The sequence below is a fragment of the Lotus japonicus genome, chromosome 6 (assembly GCF_012489685.1).
Source record: "Lotus japonicus ecotype B-129 chromosome 6, LjGifu_v1.2".
NCBI lineage: Eukaryota > Viridiplantae > Streptophyta > Magnoliopsida > Fabales > Fabaceae > Lotus > Lotus japonicus.
Window position 1 is genome coordinate 2,140,416 of NC_080046.1, and position 17,954 is coordinate 2,158,369.

At 34.2% G+C, this 17,954-nt stretch overlaps 1 protein-coding gene and 1 long non-coding RNA gene across 6 annotated transcripts; one reads left to right on the forward strand and one right to left on the reverse strand.

Moving 5' to 3' along the window:
* Positions 1–587: 587 nt before the first annotated feature.
* On the reverse strand, positions 588–9,291 carry LOC130726755 (7-hydroxymethyl chlorophyll a reductase, chloroplastic). 2 transcript variants are annotated; one of them, XM_057578064.1, is made up of 19 exons: positions 9,118–9,291; positions 8,927–9,008; positions 8,734–8,818; positions 7,948–8,059; positions 5,771–5,855; positions 5,614–5,655; positions 5,414–5,492; positions 4,674–4,725; positions 4,516–4,578; positions 4,239–4,336; positions 3,703–3,738; positions 3,557–3,618; positions 3,386–3,413; positions 2,031–2,110; positions 1,837–1,906; positions 1,690–1,747; positions 1,428–1,492; positions 1,255–1,330; positions 588–1,148 (listed from the first exon to the last, which is right to left on the reverse strand). In XM_057578064.1, exons 1-19 carry the CDS (start codon positions 9,191–9,193, stop codon positions 1,036–1,038), a joined length of 1,362 nt encoding a protein of 453 aa, XP_057434047.1. In that variant the 5' UTR covers positions 9,194–9,291; the 3' UTR covers positions 588–1,035. The 2 variants fall into 2 exon arrangements, with proteins under 2 accessions (XP_057434047.1, XP_057434048.1); XM_057578065.1 differs by having other exon boundaries at positions 1,236–1,330.
* A 1,282-nt stretch (positions 9,292–10,573) lies between these two features.
* Positions 10,574–13,877, forward strand: LOC130722304 (uncharacterized). Of its 4 annotated transcripts, none has more exons than XR_009013872.1 (6): positions 10,574–10,660; positions 10,746–10,812; positions 10,902–10,980; positions 11,315–11,410; positions 11,597–11,639; positions 11,798–13,877. It is a non-coding gene; the product is annotated as an uncharacterized LOC130722304 (long non-coding RNA). The 4 variants fall into 4 exon arrangements; XR_009013871.1 differs by having other exon boundaries at positions 10,580–10,812; positions 11,798–12,038; positions 12,287–13,877; XR_009013873.1 differs by having other exon boundaries at positions 10,580–10,812; positions 11,798–12,038; positions 13,281–13,877.
* Positions 13,878–17,954: the final 4,077 nt, after the last annotated feature.

The following is a 17,954-nucleotide window of genomic DNA, read 5'->3' on the forward strand; positions in this document are numbered from 1 at the left end:
TTAGTATAAATAAGTGAGTTTAGGCTTTTATTATAGGGGACCACTTCATCACCTCACCACCTCATCTCACCATCACCTCCTCCACCTTCTCCTCATATTTCTTCATCTTTTCTAGTATGAGTTGCTAAACTCCATAGTTAGTCTTAGGATTTTTAATATTCTTGTGTTTGCAAACTTGAGGTTCTATTCTTAATGCGAATTTGTTCTTATTAATTCTCTTCATCTCTATTTCTGATTTAGGGTTTGCTTAATTTCATAGTTTTAGAAATAAGAGTTGATGCATGTTCGCTTAGTTCATGTTAATTCGTAATTATTTCTTAATCGCTTAGTTTAGGAAACTGTGAATTAATTTTCACTCAATTTATTAGTTCTCACGAATTAGAGAATTGATAAGGAAGAATTAATCTTTGTAACCAATGAAGGTTTGTTGCACTTGAATGTTATAATCCGAGGACTAACACTTTCTCTTATCTGAATTAAATCTCTTTTAATTTCTGTTTGCTTACTTTCCTATCAAATTAATCAAAAACCCCTTTTTTTATTTGTTTTTCTTTTACTCTAATATCAATTAATAATTCATCAAGTCCTTGTGAGAACGTGGTGTTCAACACCTTGTACTGCATTCAAAGCAAAAATACCTTGACACGCACCCGCGACAGTGCGTTCGTCAATGATATAAGGTTGAACCAGAGTTTTCATATGATACTCTAAAGAGGGGGACGGGGGCAAAATACAACAAATTCTTTCTCAATTTGCTTGACCAGATTTTTTTTCACAAGTTTAAAACTATTCACAAAATATATTATCCTAGTCCAGCACAACATTGCTATATGAATCACACAAGAACTGTGCAACCTGCTAATTACTCCTCTCTGAATCAGGTATTCCCTTGGACAAACTTATATGGTCCTTTGGTCCAAGCAGAGGCCAAGTTATGACTTCACTATCATTCACAAAGAGCTAAATGCAAAACGAAACTAGAGACTCATCCATGATCCATCATGCATACTTTGAAGACACCTATGCCCCACTGATTCATACATATAATCTTTCAGAATTACTTGTCAGAGAGCATCTTCTCAATTTGACCATTTTGGTTGTACAGATCCACAAGTTTCTTCGCATACGTAGGAATGTGCTTATCAGCCCTGCATGCAGTCAAATTTCAACGGCATAAACAAATTATACTTCCAAACAAATTCAGAATGACCATCGTATATCCTATATAAATATACCTTTCCTTTCCCCACTTACGATTTACGTACAGATAGTTGCGAATGGTGTGATAATCAAGTGAATAACGCGCAAATTCAAGTCCCTTTGGACCAATCTGAACATAAAAACCAGAACCAGAAAAAAAAATTCATTAGGTTGTGGTTATAGATGTTGTTGTGATTGTGAAGGATAAATTTTTAAGAATCTTTTACCAAGTTTAGTATGAAAGCTATCAAGTTTCCAATAAATCTTGGGGCAGGCTGTGCAGGACCTCTTCCTGGTTAAATCAAGAATTTGAAAGAAAGAAGTAATCAACTTTGAAATTTAATCAAATCTGAACAAATGGAGAAGAGTTACTCCAAGATAACAATATATGGTAGCTGCCATATTCTATGATGAAGAGAACTCCATAAAATCTAATTTCATATCAAATCAAATATTATGACAGCATTTCATAATGAGAATTATGCATACCAAACTTAGCATTATCATCAGCCTTAACAGTCTCCATCACATATGGTCGCCTATCTCCCTGAATCAGACAGCCAAAATCACTCTTTTTTTCTTTTAAAACAGATTAAAAAATGAATAGTATGCTTGTATAGAACGGAGATGATTTACCGCACTAGTAGTTGGAGTAATGTCCAATAAGTTCTTTACAAGACTCAACATCTCTCTTCCGCGTTCATTCCTTCATGAAACAGTTATGCATACTTTCTCAGGCCAAGAAAAATTTATGACAATTAAAGAGCATATACATATGAAAAGAAAGTGCAAACAAAGAGACTTATTAGGCATTATAACATTGGGCTTACCTGACTGTAACATACTGTGGGTGTTGTGTCATGCTGATACCAGAATACTTTGGCACACCCATATATCCAACCACTAAGTCCTGAAAATTAATTTTATACTGTCTAATATCAAAGAACTTTTTAACATTAAAAATATGCCACAGCCGATGGAAACACCAACAAAGACAAGTCTATCAAGGATATGGCAATGAACAATGGTTCTTCACATTTCACAATCAGGCATAAAAACATACAAATACAGAAATTGGGAAGCACATGCAAGCTGAAATTTCTCTTAATACAATACCAAGGTCAAATTGAAAGTGAAAATACTCCACAAAAGTTAGTTAAACAGTATCAAGCATGAAACAAGGAGTGTAACAGTCTTAAAGGATTCAACAACCATGAAGGAGAAAACAACCTCATTATGGGACATTATCCCACTAAACTCATGGTACATGGACCCTTGACATTTTTCTATTCATCTTAGGTTGTCATATCCTTGATTTTTTAGAATTGGCAAATTATCATGTTGTTCGTTTAGTGTTTAGTCTTCCCAACAGAATACCTTTGTCAAACCCTCAAACTATTGAAGCTATTAACAAAAATGAATTCCATAAAAGTAAAGAATAACATACGAAACTGAAAAGTCTACACCCACTACCATTCTCCTAGATATGTGACGACTGACGAGTGTTTTGCTTACTTTTCACTTTAGTGGACATTTTTTTGCTCCTTTTTTTTTTCTTTCTTTTTTTCACTTTAGTGGGCATATAACATAATAGTTATACATGATTTTTAGGGTTAACCATGTTTTAAATCCCTATAAAACTCAGATTTTGGGTTCAGTCGCTGATTTTTAAAATGTCTTATTTTGGTCCCTCGTTTTTTAAAATAGTCTGACCTTTGTCTCTAAAAGCACCCTGATGAAGGACTAAAAAACACTATTTTGTTAAATAAAGGGCCTAAGAACAAATAAAAAATCAAATGTAAAGTAATTTTCCAACATACAATTTGTTTGAACTTAGATAAACTGATATGAAGCCATGTTTTCATTCCAAATTATAATCAGTAGTATGATTTGCACTACTTTGGCAAAATTTGGAAGTCATTGATTAGTTATATCATATATGACTTGTACTACTTTGGTAATTTTTTTAAAAAATGCATTAGATTAACAATTTGAGTTTGAAATTACATTAGAATGACCAAAACCCTGACTAAAATACTGATGGTGAAAGAACTTATCATGTAAACAATTTGTAGCAACTTCACAACTCACAAGTGAACAAGTAGAAGCAAATAACAGTCCTACTCAGTTCAACTGAAATAATACGTGTTAAAAAGACAAGGCAGTCAAGTGGATAAGGACTTACTGCTAAAGCATTTGTATAGTCAAAACAGCTGTAGGAGGAAAAATGCGAGATTGTGAAAATTTAGTGCAACAGCAAATGAAGTAGAAGATAAGAAACTGAACTACAACAAAATTCATGATTCTTGAATATAAATTTCATGCAAAACCTTAGACAAAGTAAAAGAAACATTACCTGTAGCAAGATGGGGCAATAACATCAACCAAATCATTAGCTGGCAGACAGAAATAAGGAACCTGTTCAAGTTAAAGGTAGAAATAAAATGAAGCTTCTTGTTTGTGAATCCCATGGACACACGAAAGTGGAGGGAGCCTATTTACCTCCTCAATATGACCATCCAAATGCTTCAACTGAACCTGCCAGGAAGTTGAAACAGCAACAGAGTAAGACAAAACAACTTTGGCAAAACACCAAGATGCTACAATACACCATTATCAATAAATCAGTTGGACATTCTACTATAATAAACTCTTCAACTTTTATTTTATTTCCTGACTAAAACTAAATGTCACAAACTCATGGTGGAAATGGAGAAAAGATGATGATTTTATTAATTGGCCTGAATTGAACAAAGCGAGGAGAGACTCTCCCCCAAGGGTTTACCATCCGCAAAAGGTTTCTCATTTTAGAGAAAACTACTTGCTCCGTTCACACAAAATAGAAAATTCCTGAATGACTCCTTTCAACGATAACTTTCCATATTTGTCTAATTGAACCTCCTCTAACTAATTGTCCAAACTGATTCTAACTACTTTTGACTCCCCTTTATTCTTGCAGGAAAATACCCTTTACCCTTCTTAGCACATTTAGTCGTCCATAAATGCTCTAAACCAGAAAGGATTTATCAGCAGAAAACCTGGTAATCTTGCATAAACTCATAATGGAGAACTGTTTCTGGGGAATGACTTGCAGCCTTTAGAAACTTATCCAGACCTTCCCTAGTTCCGTTGTCCACTGTGGAATAAGAATTTTAGTATTAGTCCAAATTGTTCAATGACTTCATTTGTACATATAGACTATATGTGCACACACATTAAACTTCATTCATAAAGCAACTCAGTTACATATTTGATAATTCAAATTCAAGTGGTGCTGCTCCACAGATATTAAATTACACAAGAGCTTTTCCATACCACAATTTGTGCCTAAAACATAGAGCTTTTCCAAATTCAAGTGGTGCTCCACAGATCTTAATGCTGCAATTGAAGAAATTATTCTGCATTACAACATAACCAGTCACAATGGAGAAAAATATAGAAACTAGAAGAATGCATCTTTATAGAAGTGATACCTTGCACCTGGCAACCTACACCACAGAAAAGCAGACGCTTGACGCCTGCTGCCTGTCAATGATGAAAATTCAAATGGAAATATTATTAACAAGGTTCCTATCGAATAATACACCAAAAAGAATCTTATGACACTTGAAAGTAATGGAACCATACAGCAGTGATAGATGCACAAATAATATCATGGGCAGTTGATAAGTTATCTTCTCACTATTCATGTTTTAATAATTAAAGTTTATGATTTCTTGGAATTTTTAAAAGTTACAACTTCCTGTATGACACTTCTGATATCAACAACTAGTTTACAGACCTCTCTCTCCACTACGAGACAAAGAAATACTAAAAATCATCGGAAGTATCCAGTTCGAAACAAAGAAGAATACAAAAACAACTGAATCTCATCAGAAAACCCCCAATACTCTCATAATGAGCAATATGTGTGTGCACACGCTCATTTGCATCTCCAATTTCTAATTTTTTTAAGGTAAGAAGAACCAGAAAAACAATATTACAGGAGAAATCAAAGGAAAAATTTAGATTAAAATGCCATTTGTTCTCATTCCCTTATGTTGTTTCACATTAAATCTTGATACTTCAACCCTAATACAGCAAGTGACAGCTTTTATGAATGTATAAATAATTTTACTTACATAAACCATTAGACTCTAACTTTCTATATTGGAAGATTTAAATAGCACTTATCCTAGATCCTGACACCTTCAACAAAAAGAGATTTGCGCACCTCAACAAGAGCGAGAGTATTGAGGTTAGGAGATAATGTTGGCTTGACACCTTTAGCAGCCAACACTTCTTCAGGTGTCCTACAAGAAATTTGAAGAAATAAACAAAGGAAGGAATCATTAAATAATAAAATTATAAGCAAACTAATTTAGCAAGTGAATTAATTGATTCGTTCAAAAAATGAAACAACAAGATGCAAACCTTGCTAAAACAGGTCTAGGAGCGAATCTGTCATCAGGATCACTAAGATGTACAAAGTCACATCAAAGTTATTAACACACAATCCAAAGCCAGATTTAATAAAAAAAAAACATTAGAAACTTGTCTCCATTCAAAACTTACAAATTCTTTACACTACCTTTGTACACAAATGACAGCTTCAACCATGCCTGATTTGAGCATTTCTATTGCAATGGTTGTTACTATACCAGTCCACTGAGCTCCTATGAACAGAATGAATTTCATCTGTAAAACGTAGTCCAGATACCTAGGAGCTGATATCAAACAACTTTTGACAATATGTCCATGCCAAAGCAGTAGAACTTCTGATATATGCCCATGCTAATATGTTAAAAATAATCCTTAAAATCTTTTCGGAGCCAAAAAAACCATTCACTCGTTTCTCAGACCCAATAGCTGCTTTCAGAGTTATGAAAACCTTCCCACCATATTCCTCAGACTCGTCACCATGGAGTTGAAAGCAATAGAAAAGGTCAAACTCTCATAGCCTGTTAGAAGTAATTAGTAAACTTACCATCAGCTTTATGGGGAAACCTGGTCACATAGGTATAGGTTGACTAATGGTAATCCTTAGAATTCAGGTTAGGCCTAACTCTACCCCAAAAGCTAGCTTAGAGGTGAGGGTTGTTCTACCTTTTATAATTGTGAAGAACCAATTATCCCAAAAGCTGAAGTTGTTGGGTAGGGCCACATGAATGATTTTTTATTATTATTTCTAACACGCCCCATCACGCAAAAGCCCGTTTGGGCTTCAAGCGTTGACAATGCACATGCCCACCTACCATGTGCTGAATTTCAACTTTTTATTAAAAGAATTGGGGGCGGCAAGGATCAAACTCTAGACCGTTTGGTCATAGAGGCTCTGATACCATATCAAGAAACCATTTATCCCAAAAGCTTAAGATGTTGGGTAAGGGTCAAATGAATGGTTTTATATTATTAATTCTTACAAAAATGACTAATTTGGTCATGTTTCAAGTCAATGTGAGACTTCTCAACACACCCCCACTCACATAGGGCTAGACATCTGGAGTGTGGATTTGCAAGAATGAACATATGCGGGTGGCTCATATATGGATGGTATCCAATAAACGGATCTAGGATAAGCTCAAATAACATATTTTGGGTTAGGCTTAACTCTACCCCAAAAGCTAGCTTAGAGGTGAGGGTTGTTCTTCTTCTATCCATTATAAGGACTATTTTGGCCATATCTCTAGTCACATCTTCTCAACATTACTAATTGAAACCCATACGTATTTTTCTTTGGTGATGGGAGGGAAGGAAAACAAAAGGAAAGGAACTAGATTCTAGCAAACTACATGCCAGCAGCATATGCAAGAATGCTTGGCAAGACACCAGCTGCATAACTATAATCTATCTACAGTTAAAATTGTGCAAATAAGGTGATTTACTCTAAACAGAGAACATGGGAAAATTATGATTAAACATCATCATGCGTCACTTGGTTTAGCAGAGTACCACAAATATAAAATCAGTTATAATTAAATCGATCTCCTAACTAGGCAATAGTTTAGACTTCAGACCCTTCATTTAAGCAATATTATGAACCAGTCCTTAAATTATTCAAACTTGTTTCTTCTTACTCTTTTTGCTATTTCTGATACGGTCAAAATTTTAAATGAGTTTGATTAATTCAAGGACAAAATGTATACATGACGAGACCAGGGGCTAAATTCAAGTAATGAACATTTCCAATGACCAAAATATCATTTACACATCAAGAAAACCCTGAAATCCAATAAAATTTATGGCCTGTTCACAGCCAAAATAGATCATACACATCAACATGATAAAGAATATATTTGCTTTTACCCTACTCTAGTTCCCATCGTATTTTTTCACTCCCTCTCATCCTCACAAAGTTATTGCAAAGCAAGTACTACATCAAATTCAGCAAACATAGAAACCATTTGACCATATCATGTGTAAGCATACCATAGAAGAGGGAAGTACACGGAACAAAAATAGTATACCAATAGAAACATTGTAAACTTGCCAGCCTGGACTGGAACATTGATTTCTATGAACCTAAATAAATTTAGGATAGTCATCAAAGTCACATATCAGAATGCCTATTAAAAATATGCTTCTTAAAATGAAAAGAATGACAAAGAGCCCCACCATAACACTGATACAGTTTCAACCCTGAGACTAAATAATTAAATCACGATAAATACACTGCTCTCAGACTCTAAAATTGATAAAGTATCGAAGGCAGAGGTAACACAGACGTGTGAATCATAAGAGGTTAACACTTCAACTGAGAAAACATACCTTCCACAGGCTTAAGTTTCCGAGCATACAGCAGTTCCTCATGGACGCCTAAGTAGGTCTCATCTAAGGTATCAGTTTTCCTCCCTCTACCATGAACAACAGGTTCCAATCTCTGAAAAGGAGAAGAATTATGAAGCATGGAATCAGCTTGTGCTTGACAAAACCTTGTCCAGGATTAATTTTCTCTATGTAGTTATATCAGTTATGAAATCTCTAATCAGCAGCAAACATAGCTAAGAAGAATATTAAGGCAATGTTTGGAATAGCATACAAAATTTTGAAGTTTAATTATCAAAGAGCGAAAACGACAAAAATAATTGCTGCACATTGAAATCTCAATTTGACATAATTCCTTATGAGTGAGCTGCATACAACAAAATGTGTTCAAACTGTAATAATAAGTAATTGGATACTTTAGCACCAGAATGGCTGGCTAATTGGTTGTTCCCACTCAGATGCAAAATAGGTAATATGAATATATGATCATGTGGCTATGAAACACAATTTGGCCTAAAAAAATTCACTTTGCTAACAACTCTGTGAAATAAGTAAACTAAGAAACTTTGTTAGAGAAGAAAAGGGTTCTTTTCCTTCAAGCAGGAGCAGTTGTGCCTGTTCTATATTAAAGTATATCTTTTTCTTTTTCAGTCACAATTTCCTTCACCAGAGATGGGTTTCAAAAAAAGATTAAAAATTTTCAACCAACTAATTGAGGAAAATTGTCATAACATGAATAAGCATGACTCAATGAAAATCAATTTGAAATAAGGAAAGAAAGTGACTTACTTCAATCCTAGACATTCCATCTCCCAAAAAAGCACATGCATTCTTTACATGGGCTACATAATATGTATCACACAACCCGCAATGACTGTCCCAGAAGAAGAAAAACAGTTCAAATCATGAGTTATGAGGAACAATTCAAATCTTCAATTGTTTGTTTGAAAGAGAAGAAGATGATCATGCATGCATGATGTACCTGCAGTGATCTTTTGCAGGGTAGGTTCCACCTGGTGGGATAGCCTTGGACCTTTTCCTCCAGTCCTGTCTCAAATTGGCATCTGCATGCTTCAAATGAGATGAGTTCAGAGAAGGGAATGAAGGAAGAAAAAAAAACATGCAATGCATTCAACAGAGAAAGAGAATTAACAAAGAAGAAGGTACCATTACCATCTTGGGATGAAGAAGAACGAATGGAGAGGGAAATGGGTAGTGGAGAAGAGAACTTAGCAACGAAGGAAGACATGGAAGCTCAACTAGTTCAGCTGAAACAAACTGAGAGAGACAAAGTGATGAATGATGATTCTCGTCCACTACTTTTAGATTTTGTTTATCGTTTATTAGACTCATGTTCCTAATCCATATCCATAGTATATATATATTTAGGAAAAAATCTCAGCACAGTCATCGCATACTACGTGGCATCATCTGATTGGTTCAATCCTTCATTCCTCTTATCCTACACTTTTTTCCTTATCCTTCACTCATCTCTCCTTAATCCCATTTATTCTAAACGCGTTTTCCCCTCTCTCATAAGCGTAACATCCTCTGCTCTGCCGTTTCAACCTTCAAGTTCATCTCTTCCAGAATTTCCTCACCGTCTTTGATTTTCATATTCAAAAGCCCCGAATCCGAAATCAACAATCGCAGTCGACCTTCTATCGCATCTCTCATGGACCCTTCCAATCGCACCTTGAAGCCTCAAACGTTGGGAGGGAGTAAAACCTTCAAACTGCTTGCTGCGTTTGGTCTCTCTGCATAATCTCATTCCATCTCTCATGTTTATGGGTATACTGTTTGGCATAGAATTGATGGCAGCATGGGACCGAAGTGCGTTTCTCTCATCAAAGTTCCATGAACCAAATCGCCCCTCCCAACCTCATTCCTATCCAGGGCTTAATTGATGTATGGTTTATAGTTACCCTAATTTTAGATTTTTATTCACTGGATTTTGATTAGGGAGTAATTTAGGTACTGCAGGCCGAAGCTTATTTGTATATACTATGGATTGTCTCAATCGCATCTCTCATAGCCTGCTCCGATGCATTGATTTCATCCCCTCGACCTTCCAATTCTCTCGAACTTCAATCGCATCTCTCAAGAAAAAATTGAGTACACTCTTAACCTTGCTTAGCCCAGGTACAATTGCTAGATTCTCTGTATAATTCTTCTAGGTTTTGTCTTTAGGATATATGTGTTCTCATAGTTTCGATGAGTTTCTATATTCAGGAAATCACTTCAACTGGTGTGTCAAGAAGGGCAAGATATATCTGGCGGATGTTAGCACTAAGCTAAAGAACAAGAACTTCACTACAGATGTCAAAGTGGACACTAACTCAAACGTGAGTTGAAAAGTTTCGCTGAGATAATTTTTAGTCAAACACTTGAGTCATTTTGTGATTGTAAAATTAATTGCAATTATTTGTCTGATATGATTCTTTGTTTTCAAATTTTAGATGGAAATCATGTTTCTGCCTGGGATCTTTTACCTTAGATATATACATTGTTAATCGCATTATTACATGGTTTTTGGATAATGTAAGTTTCCTCTATTTCCTGGATCATTCAATTGGGTACTGGAGAGAAATAATTTTGTGCTGACTGCTCACCATCATCTATTTGTGACTGCAAGATTATCTATGCTCGTGCCTACACTTATGAGCATCAGTACAACCTCCTCCTTGGCTTAGCTGCTAAAATGTCTGAAGAACCGGTGTGATGTTACTGACATTGAACAGAGTTATCTTCAGTTGCAATATTATGGGATATGGAGAGTTAACAGAATTGACTTATGGCAGATTGTAGATTCAATGATTGCTTTGTATAGGGTGGACTTTTCAGGAAGAGGAGAGCTTGCAGCGCCAGGTATATGATTCGGTCATTTAAATTCCATTACATCAACATTTTCCCTTCTCTATGTCATTTTTTGCTGATATGAAAAATAACCATTGCAGCCAAAACTGGCACAAATGCTTTCTTGATTGATAAAGATAGCTGCAGAATTCAATGTTGCAGTTTACATGACAAATCAAGGTAAATTCTGCACTTGTGTATGAAACTTCCCCTGTTAATTATTCCCTCTAAAGTCCCAAAACTGATAGTCTAAATGGTTTTGTTTAAAACAATAAGCAGAAGTACTTGATTCTTAGTTTATGGCTCTATAAGACTAATGCTTATCTACAAAAAAACAATTGTTTTGGTTGCAGTCATCTCTTTAGGTAATGCATAATATACCTTTTCTTTTCTTTTTTGCAGTCATCTCTTTAGGTAATGCACAATAAGTGTGTTCATAAGAAATCGTATTAAGTTTCTGCGTTTTATTGATGTGATGTGTCTGTCTCATATCATCTCATGTATCCTACTGCAGAGGTCTGCCTTCAAATATATGCAAATTGTTCTGGATGGTTTCACCATAAACTGCTGAAGCAGATGAAATATCCTCCATTCTCATGTCTATTTTCAGGTACAATTAACATGATTTTCAACATGTTTTGAATGATTAACCACATGGTTTTTTTTGGAAATGATTAATCACATGGTCTCCGGCGATACATTCTCTGTCTTCATCCCCATTTTCCATTCAAGCCACATGTTAGATCTGAAGCTTTTTCGTCAACTATTATCAAATTGAGTGTTTTTTCAATTTCAGGTGTTGACTACAAGATCAAGGTTTGGAACTACAAGCTGCACAGGTGTTTCTCAATTTCCTATTAGTGTTGGTATCACAGCTATCAGTGGAAGGCAATAAATGTTATTGCTTTCTCATCAACCTATCCTTATTTGCTTCATTTTGGTACTTCTGTCAGTTCTGTGTAGTAGACTAATCCTTGTGTTTTTTTATTTTATGCAGTTACTAAGTAGAATATAATTTCAAGCTCATAGTGAATACTAGAATCAAGGTACAAAGCTGACTCGGCGCACCTACGATCATTCAGCGACACCCCAATCATTGCCACCCGTGGCCTCCCTCCTCTCCACGGCACAACGACGATTCAGTACCTTCCCCACGGCGTTTGTTCCCTGATTTTCATCTTCACAAGCGGCTGTCTTCCCTTATGATCACCCTCTCTGCCATTATGCCCTCATCTCAGGTATCTTCAAGCAGTATTTTTCATTTTTCAAATTTTTTAATGTGATTGATTAGTTGCCTGATTAGTTTGAGTTAATAATTTGATTAGTTGTCTCAAATTTCTCCTTTCCATAATTACAGTAACTTGACAAATAGCTCAGAAACCTTAACACTGATTCAGTAACATCTACAGTTAGTGGATCCATGTTCTACATGTTTTCCCCCTTTTAACTCTTGCCAAATTGGTGCTATATAAATAATGTGCAACAGGAATTTGAGATAATGTGCCACAGTGAATTTAGGGAATGGAGGCTACTCTTAATGAATATCCTTGACAAGCTTCTTTTTAGCATACGGCTCAAACTGATTAGACTTCTCAAATTAAGCTTCTTTTTCTTCATTCATTTTGATGGTGTTAAGAGTCCGGAATAAAAGGATGCTATCCACAAATTTTTTGGTTGTGATTTCGTATTTTCTTTGACAAATAATTCAAGTAGTTTGGCAGAAGATGAGTATTAATCCACGATTGAAGTTCAATTCAATCTCTTCAATTTATTGAAATTTTTATGTTGGTTATTGAGTTGATTTTCACTGTGCAATTGTTACTCAGTGATTCATTCTTTTGAGTATATAGATCCATTGTAAGGGACTGGTCTATCTCTCACCCTTTTGCATATGTTGTTGTATACTATTGCTTATTAGTTATTTTTTCTCTTGAGGCTTTTATGAAATGGATGATGGAAATGTTTTATCTTTGTGAGAGAGTAGAGGGGTGAAAGTTTTATTAATTAGCATCTTCTGTTTCTCTTTAATTGTTTTGAGGATTTGTTTAATTAGTTACATATATTAAAAATTCTTCTTTATTCAAAATTCCATTGCATTATGACCTCCAGATAAGATGTCGGCTATCATTTCCATTATTGTAACTTCATGCAGAATAAGAAATCAAACCCAGGGACCAAATTAGGACATTTGAAACATGGTAGGAGCTAAAGGGAAGATTATTATCTCATAAGGGAGAATTCTTAACATAATCTGAACCTTCTCTTCTTGCATGTTACATATGGCCGAAAAATCATTGTTGTGTTTGTGTGACTGAATTCTTATTTCATTATCTTCCCCTCAGCAAGCTAAATACAGAAAAAGCAATGTACTATGCTTTTATGCTCTGATTATTTTACTCTGCATTTTCATCTTTTGGCATGCACTATTGGAAATAGTATTTCATTGTAGTTTGCAGAAGATAACTGATGTCAACCTCCAGGAAATTGGTTTGGTGGATTTCATCGTGTTGCGTTGGAAGCAATCTTTTTAAATAAAGGCTTTGGATTTCACCTTTGAAATCTCCATCTCCAAGTTTGCCTTCTGTGAGTATTTGATGTGTTTAGTTTAATTAAGAGTATAGCTAAACTCAGGGTTTGAAGATATAAAAACTCAAACTCCTTTTGGATTGAGAACTATGGAACTTGCAATGACAGTGTTTGAAGATATCTCAACAACTCAAACTCATGTATGGTCACTCAATAGTTTAATTCAATAACAGTAAAGGAAGTCGAAGAAAGAAGAAAACCAAATTTGGTGCTATAGTTCCACTGTGAAAGAACTACTTTGGTTCTTTCTGGTAACTTCACACACACTCACTGTGCCTCTTTTGATTCTCTCCCCTGTCACCCAGCAATTGAGACTCCTACACATTACAAGCAATTAATTAATATACATTGCCATAGTATATATTTTTAACTTTTTATATTTTTGAGTGTCGTATGTGCACAGTCTATTTGTGCCAAAAATCCAATAACTGATTATACAATGATTTCCAAATACTTAACTCAGGAAGTTCTATTGTTAGGAAGTTACTCTATCTGCGACTTGGTATCATATATTTATTTGTATAGATATGATATTTTTTGTCATTGATATACAATATTGGCCTCTAAATGAAAAGTGTGCAAGTTAAATGGACTTCAATGCTCAGTAATTAAGTAATTAGGGTAAAGATTCACGAGGGAATATAATACATGGATTTTGCCCATATATGATTTTACATTAGGCCTTTGTTATTGAAAAAAATGTGTTAGTAATAAGAAGTTACAAGTGCCTATGTCAATTTTATGAAAAATTTCAACCATGATAATTTACAGAGGAGTCTTAACTCAAGTTCCAAATCCTGTTAAATGATAAATCATACAAGTTTGATCACTTACATGCAATGGAAATTTCCCTACCAAATATGATTATGAATTGCTGATGGAAATTGAATCTGATATTGACCATTGGTCTTGGAGGAGGATTTGGAAGTGGAAATGATCACAAAGGATAAGATAGAAATCCAACCTGTATCTCTGTGGATGATTGGGGATTTTTTTGTTTTTGTTATCCTCATTGTTCTATTCTCGAGCTTAGCCTCTTCCTTCCTTATTATAATTAATATATTTGGATTTCCAAAAAAAAAAGTTGCAGCTGATTACCGGGGATAGCAAAAGTTTAAGTTCAAATGTTGAAGACTCTTAAATATAATATATAAAATTCACATTTTTTTCTATAAACATGGACCAATTTTTCTAAATTTTAATGAACGAAACATTTTTTTTTTGAAATAATTGGGATGCTTCATTTCAGGTTTTTATGATGTAGGCGAATTTTAAAGGACATGAGAAGATCAAGGTTAATTTTGATAGACTCTCAAATGCATTTTTAAAATTATAGTGTTTCATGGGAACCCAAAAGAGATTTTGAAGACCATAATAATAAGAAAAGAAACGAATTTTATGGACAATTATAAGGCTTTATTTTATGCTTTTTAATGTGCAGTTGAATTAAAGGGAATAGTAGAATGTAAAAAAGAAGAAGGATAGTAGAAGTTTATGTATAAACTTTTTTTTTTTTTGGAATAGAAGTTTATGTATAAACTTTTTTTAGGTTATACCAAATTTTCGATCTAAAAAAATAATGACAGAAGGCGTTTTGATTGATTTGTCTAAAATTTCAATCAGGTAATTTTTTTTTTGGCACATAATCAGGTAATTAATAACAAAGAAAGTGTTAAATGAAAACGAAATAAATTTAGGTTAATCCTAAATTTATAACCTAATTTGAAAATCATAATGCTTATGTCAAAATCATAATGAACATTAATTAAAATATACTCCATCCGTCCCCATTTATAAGTCATATTTTGAGAGTTTTTTTTCCCCCAAAATATAAGTCACTTATATAATACCGATAAAACATTTAATAAATTTTTTCAAATTTACCCTCATGTTTAATATGAAAGAAATGATGTGATTTTGAAAAATTCTTAAATTGGAGAGAGAAAATCATGGGTAATTTAGGATGATAAATGCATCGTACTTTTTTCAGGTTTTTATAAACTTAGACGAGGTACATGCTAGCAGAGCGTTTCATAGGCGAGACATCAAAGAATGTCAATAGGTTATTGAAAATAAGGCAATTGAGAGGAAAACTTCATTTTTAAGTGATTACTATCCTGGTTCTTTTTTTTATGAAGAACATCATAACTATTCTTTATGGATACATTTTGAGCTTTGTGGTAACTATTTATAACAAGGCCACCGACACTTTTTGGTGCTCAAGACACTTATCTTTTTATTAGTATATCTTTGGATCTCAAGTTCTACCTGGTGCACTCCCTAAATCAAACGGAGCAGGACGAAGCGAGGGCAAGAACGCACTTGAGGAAGGACCTCCACCATCAACCGCAACTGAACCACACAAGTCATCGAGGGAACCTAACGAGGCTTACGACCTCTCTTGGCTTTTTTTGGACACCCTCTCCTACAAGGAAGAGAAGCAAAAGGTACACCAGGATCAAAAGCATCCAAAGACGGCGCAACCAAACTAACTGCCACATCAGAGAGCTGATGTTGAGCGACCCCACCATCTTCAAACGGGACCAGACACTCCGGCCTAGAGGGAGAAAAACCAAGCACATCAGAACCAGCATTAGGATGAACCAAGTCAAAACCGTAGGCTCCCACATCAACCGCCTCAGCTGGATGTAGAAGAGAACGAAGTGGTAGGAAATCAAACAGAAACCGACCAATGAAGGCGCCCATCAAGGAGACATCAGGAGAAGATCTCAGAAAAGACAAAGGGAACTGATTGTCAAAAGACAAAGCCATAACAACCTTCCCTTCTCTAAAGATGAGGCTACGTATGAGGTTTACCAAAACAACACCCACAAAGTTATCATTAAAGACGATCCCTCTAATACCTAGCCACAATCACCAACAACGGAAATTCCCTCCAATTCTGTCGACCACGGAACGGGAACGACATCCCTATCAAAAACAATGGGTTCCACCCCATCCACAGCAGAGCGGAGCGACGCATGAGAATCCTTCTTTAACCCCAAAACAACATCCCTCCAAGAAGAAGCACCAAGACCGTAAACCAAATTCACAAAGGCAGGTAAATGAGTCGAGACTTTAGCGCCTAAATCTAACATAACCTTATTTGGAGACTTAGCCAAAGACACAAAGAGAGAAGCTTTACCCATCCAAACATTTAATCGCCATAGAAGCAGCCTTCAATGACAAGAACAAATTTAATAGGCTCTTAAATGACAGAAGACGTTTTGACTGATTTTTTAGGAAACAAGATATTTCAAAAATTATTTATTTCATGCTTTTATGGTGCAACCGAGTTAAAGGAGATGGCAGAAGTTTATGTATAAATTTAATATGTTCTTAATGTAGATTTTAAAACTTTAACACTTTTCCTGTAAACAAGTACACAGTTTTAGAAAACTTAATAACAAAAACTGTTTTTACTAATGCATACATTGATATTGATTATAATTATTATATTTATTTAGGTTGGATTATTTTATGAATCAAATGGCAGTGACAATTTGAACTTTGTTTTAAAATATGTATTTACGAAATAAATAAACATAAAATTTCTTTTTTTTCTTCTTCTGATTTTCGTGGCTTTATAAAAATTATAGGCTTTATAAAAATTGTAAAGATATAAAGCTTGATTGAGAATTCAAATTTGAATATTCATTTTGGTTCTTTTTTTTAATCAATTAATTTCGTATTCTAAAATTAACTTTGACCAAAAGTTCGTTCCTATTTAATGCAATATAGTCAACACATTAAATGAATTATTAATCAAAATTAATCAACCTTTCAAAGATTCATAAATATTTTAAAATCAATCAATATAGAAACTTTAAAAGTAAGTATATACATTAATATTCTGTCAAAATTTCAATTATCTCTTCTATTGACTATTCTAATCTTTAATTAATTTTAATTGATTTTAATTAAGATTCTGATTAAATAAGCATTATGATTGTTGAAATTAGAATTTAAATTTAAATTTATTACATATATATATGTTATTATCACTGTTAATATTACAATCAGGTGTAAGTACAATAAAAAATTAAACCAATTATTCATTACTACAACGTACAATATTCATTGTGCATGTCGCGATTGAGGAAATTGTGACCAAAGATGATTAGTATTATCATGACTACAAATGTCACACAACATAGCATACTCCGACGGAGCACAATATTATTGTCCAAAAGGTAACAAGCACATCACTTCTATCATACAGTAAACTCCAACTTGCAAAAATAAATTAATTTATTAATATTTAAATTATTTAATTATTTATGTTTACATTAGATACAAGCTGTTGATGAAAATACTGGATCTGCAACTTTGACAATTTTTTATCGCGATGGTTGTTATCTGATCAACAAAAAAAGCAAGAAATATTGGAGAAAATAGAAAAGGTAAACATATACATTTAAAAACAAATACTTTTTCATTGCGCAAATAATTCATAATATAATAATTTATTTTATTTTATTTTATATAAAATCTAGAACGGTTGCATGGAACACCCCCAAAAGAAATTGTGGATTTAGTGCACACGGAATTTCTTTTCAAGGTTGAAG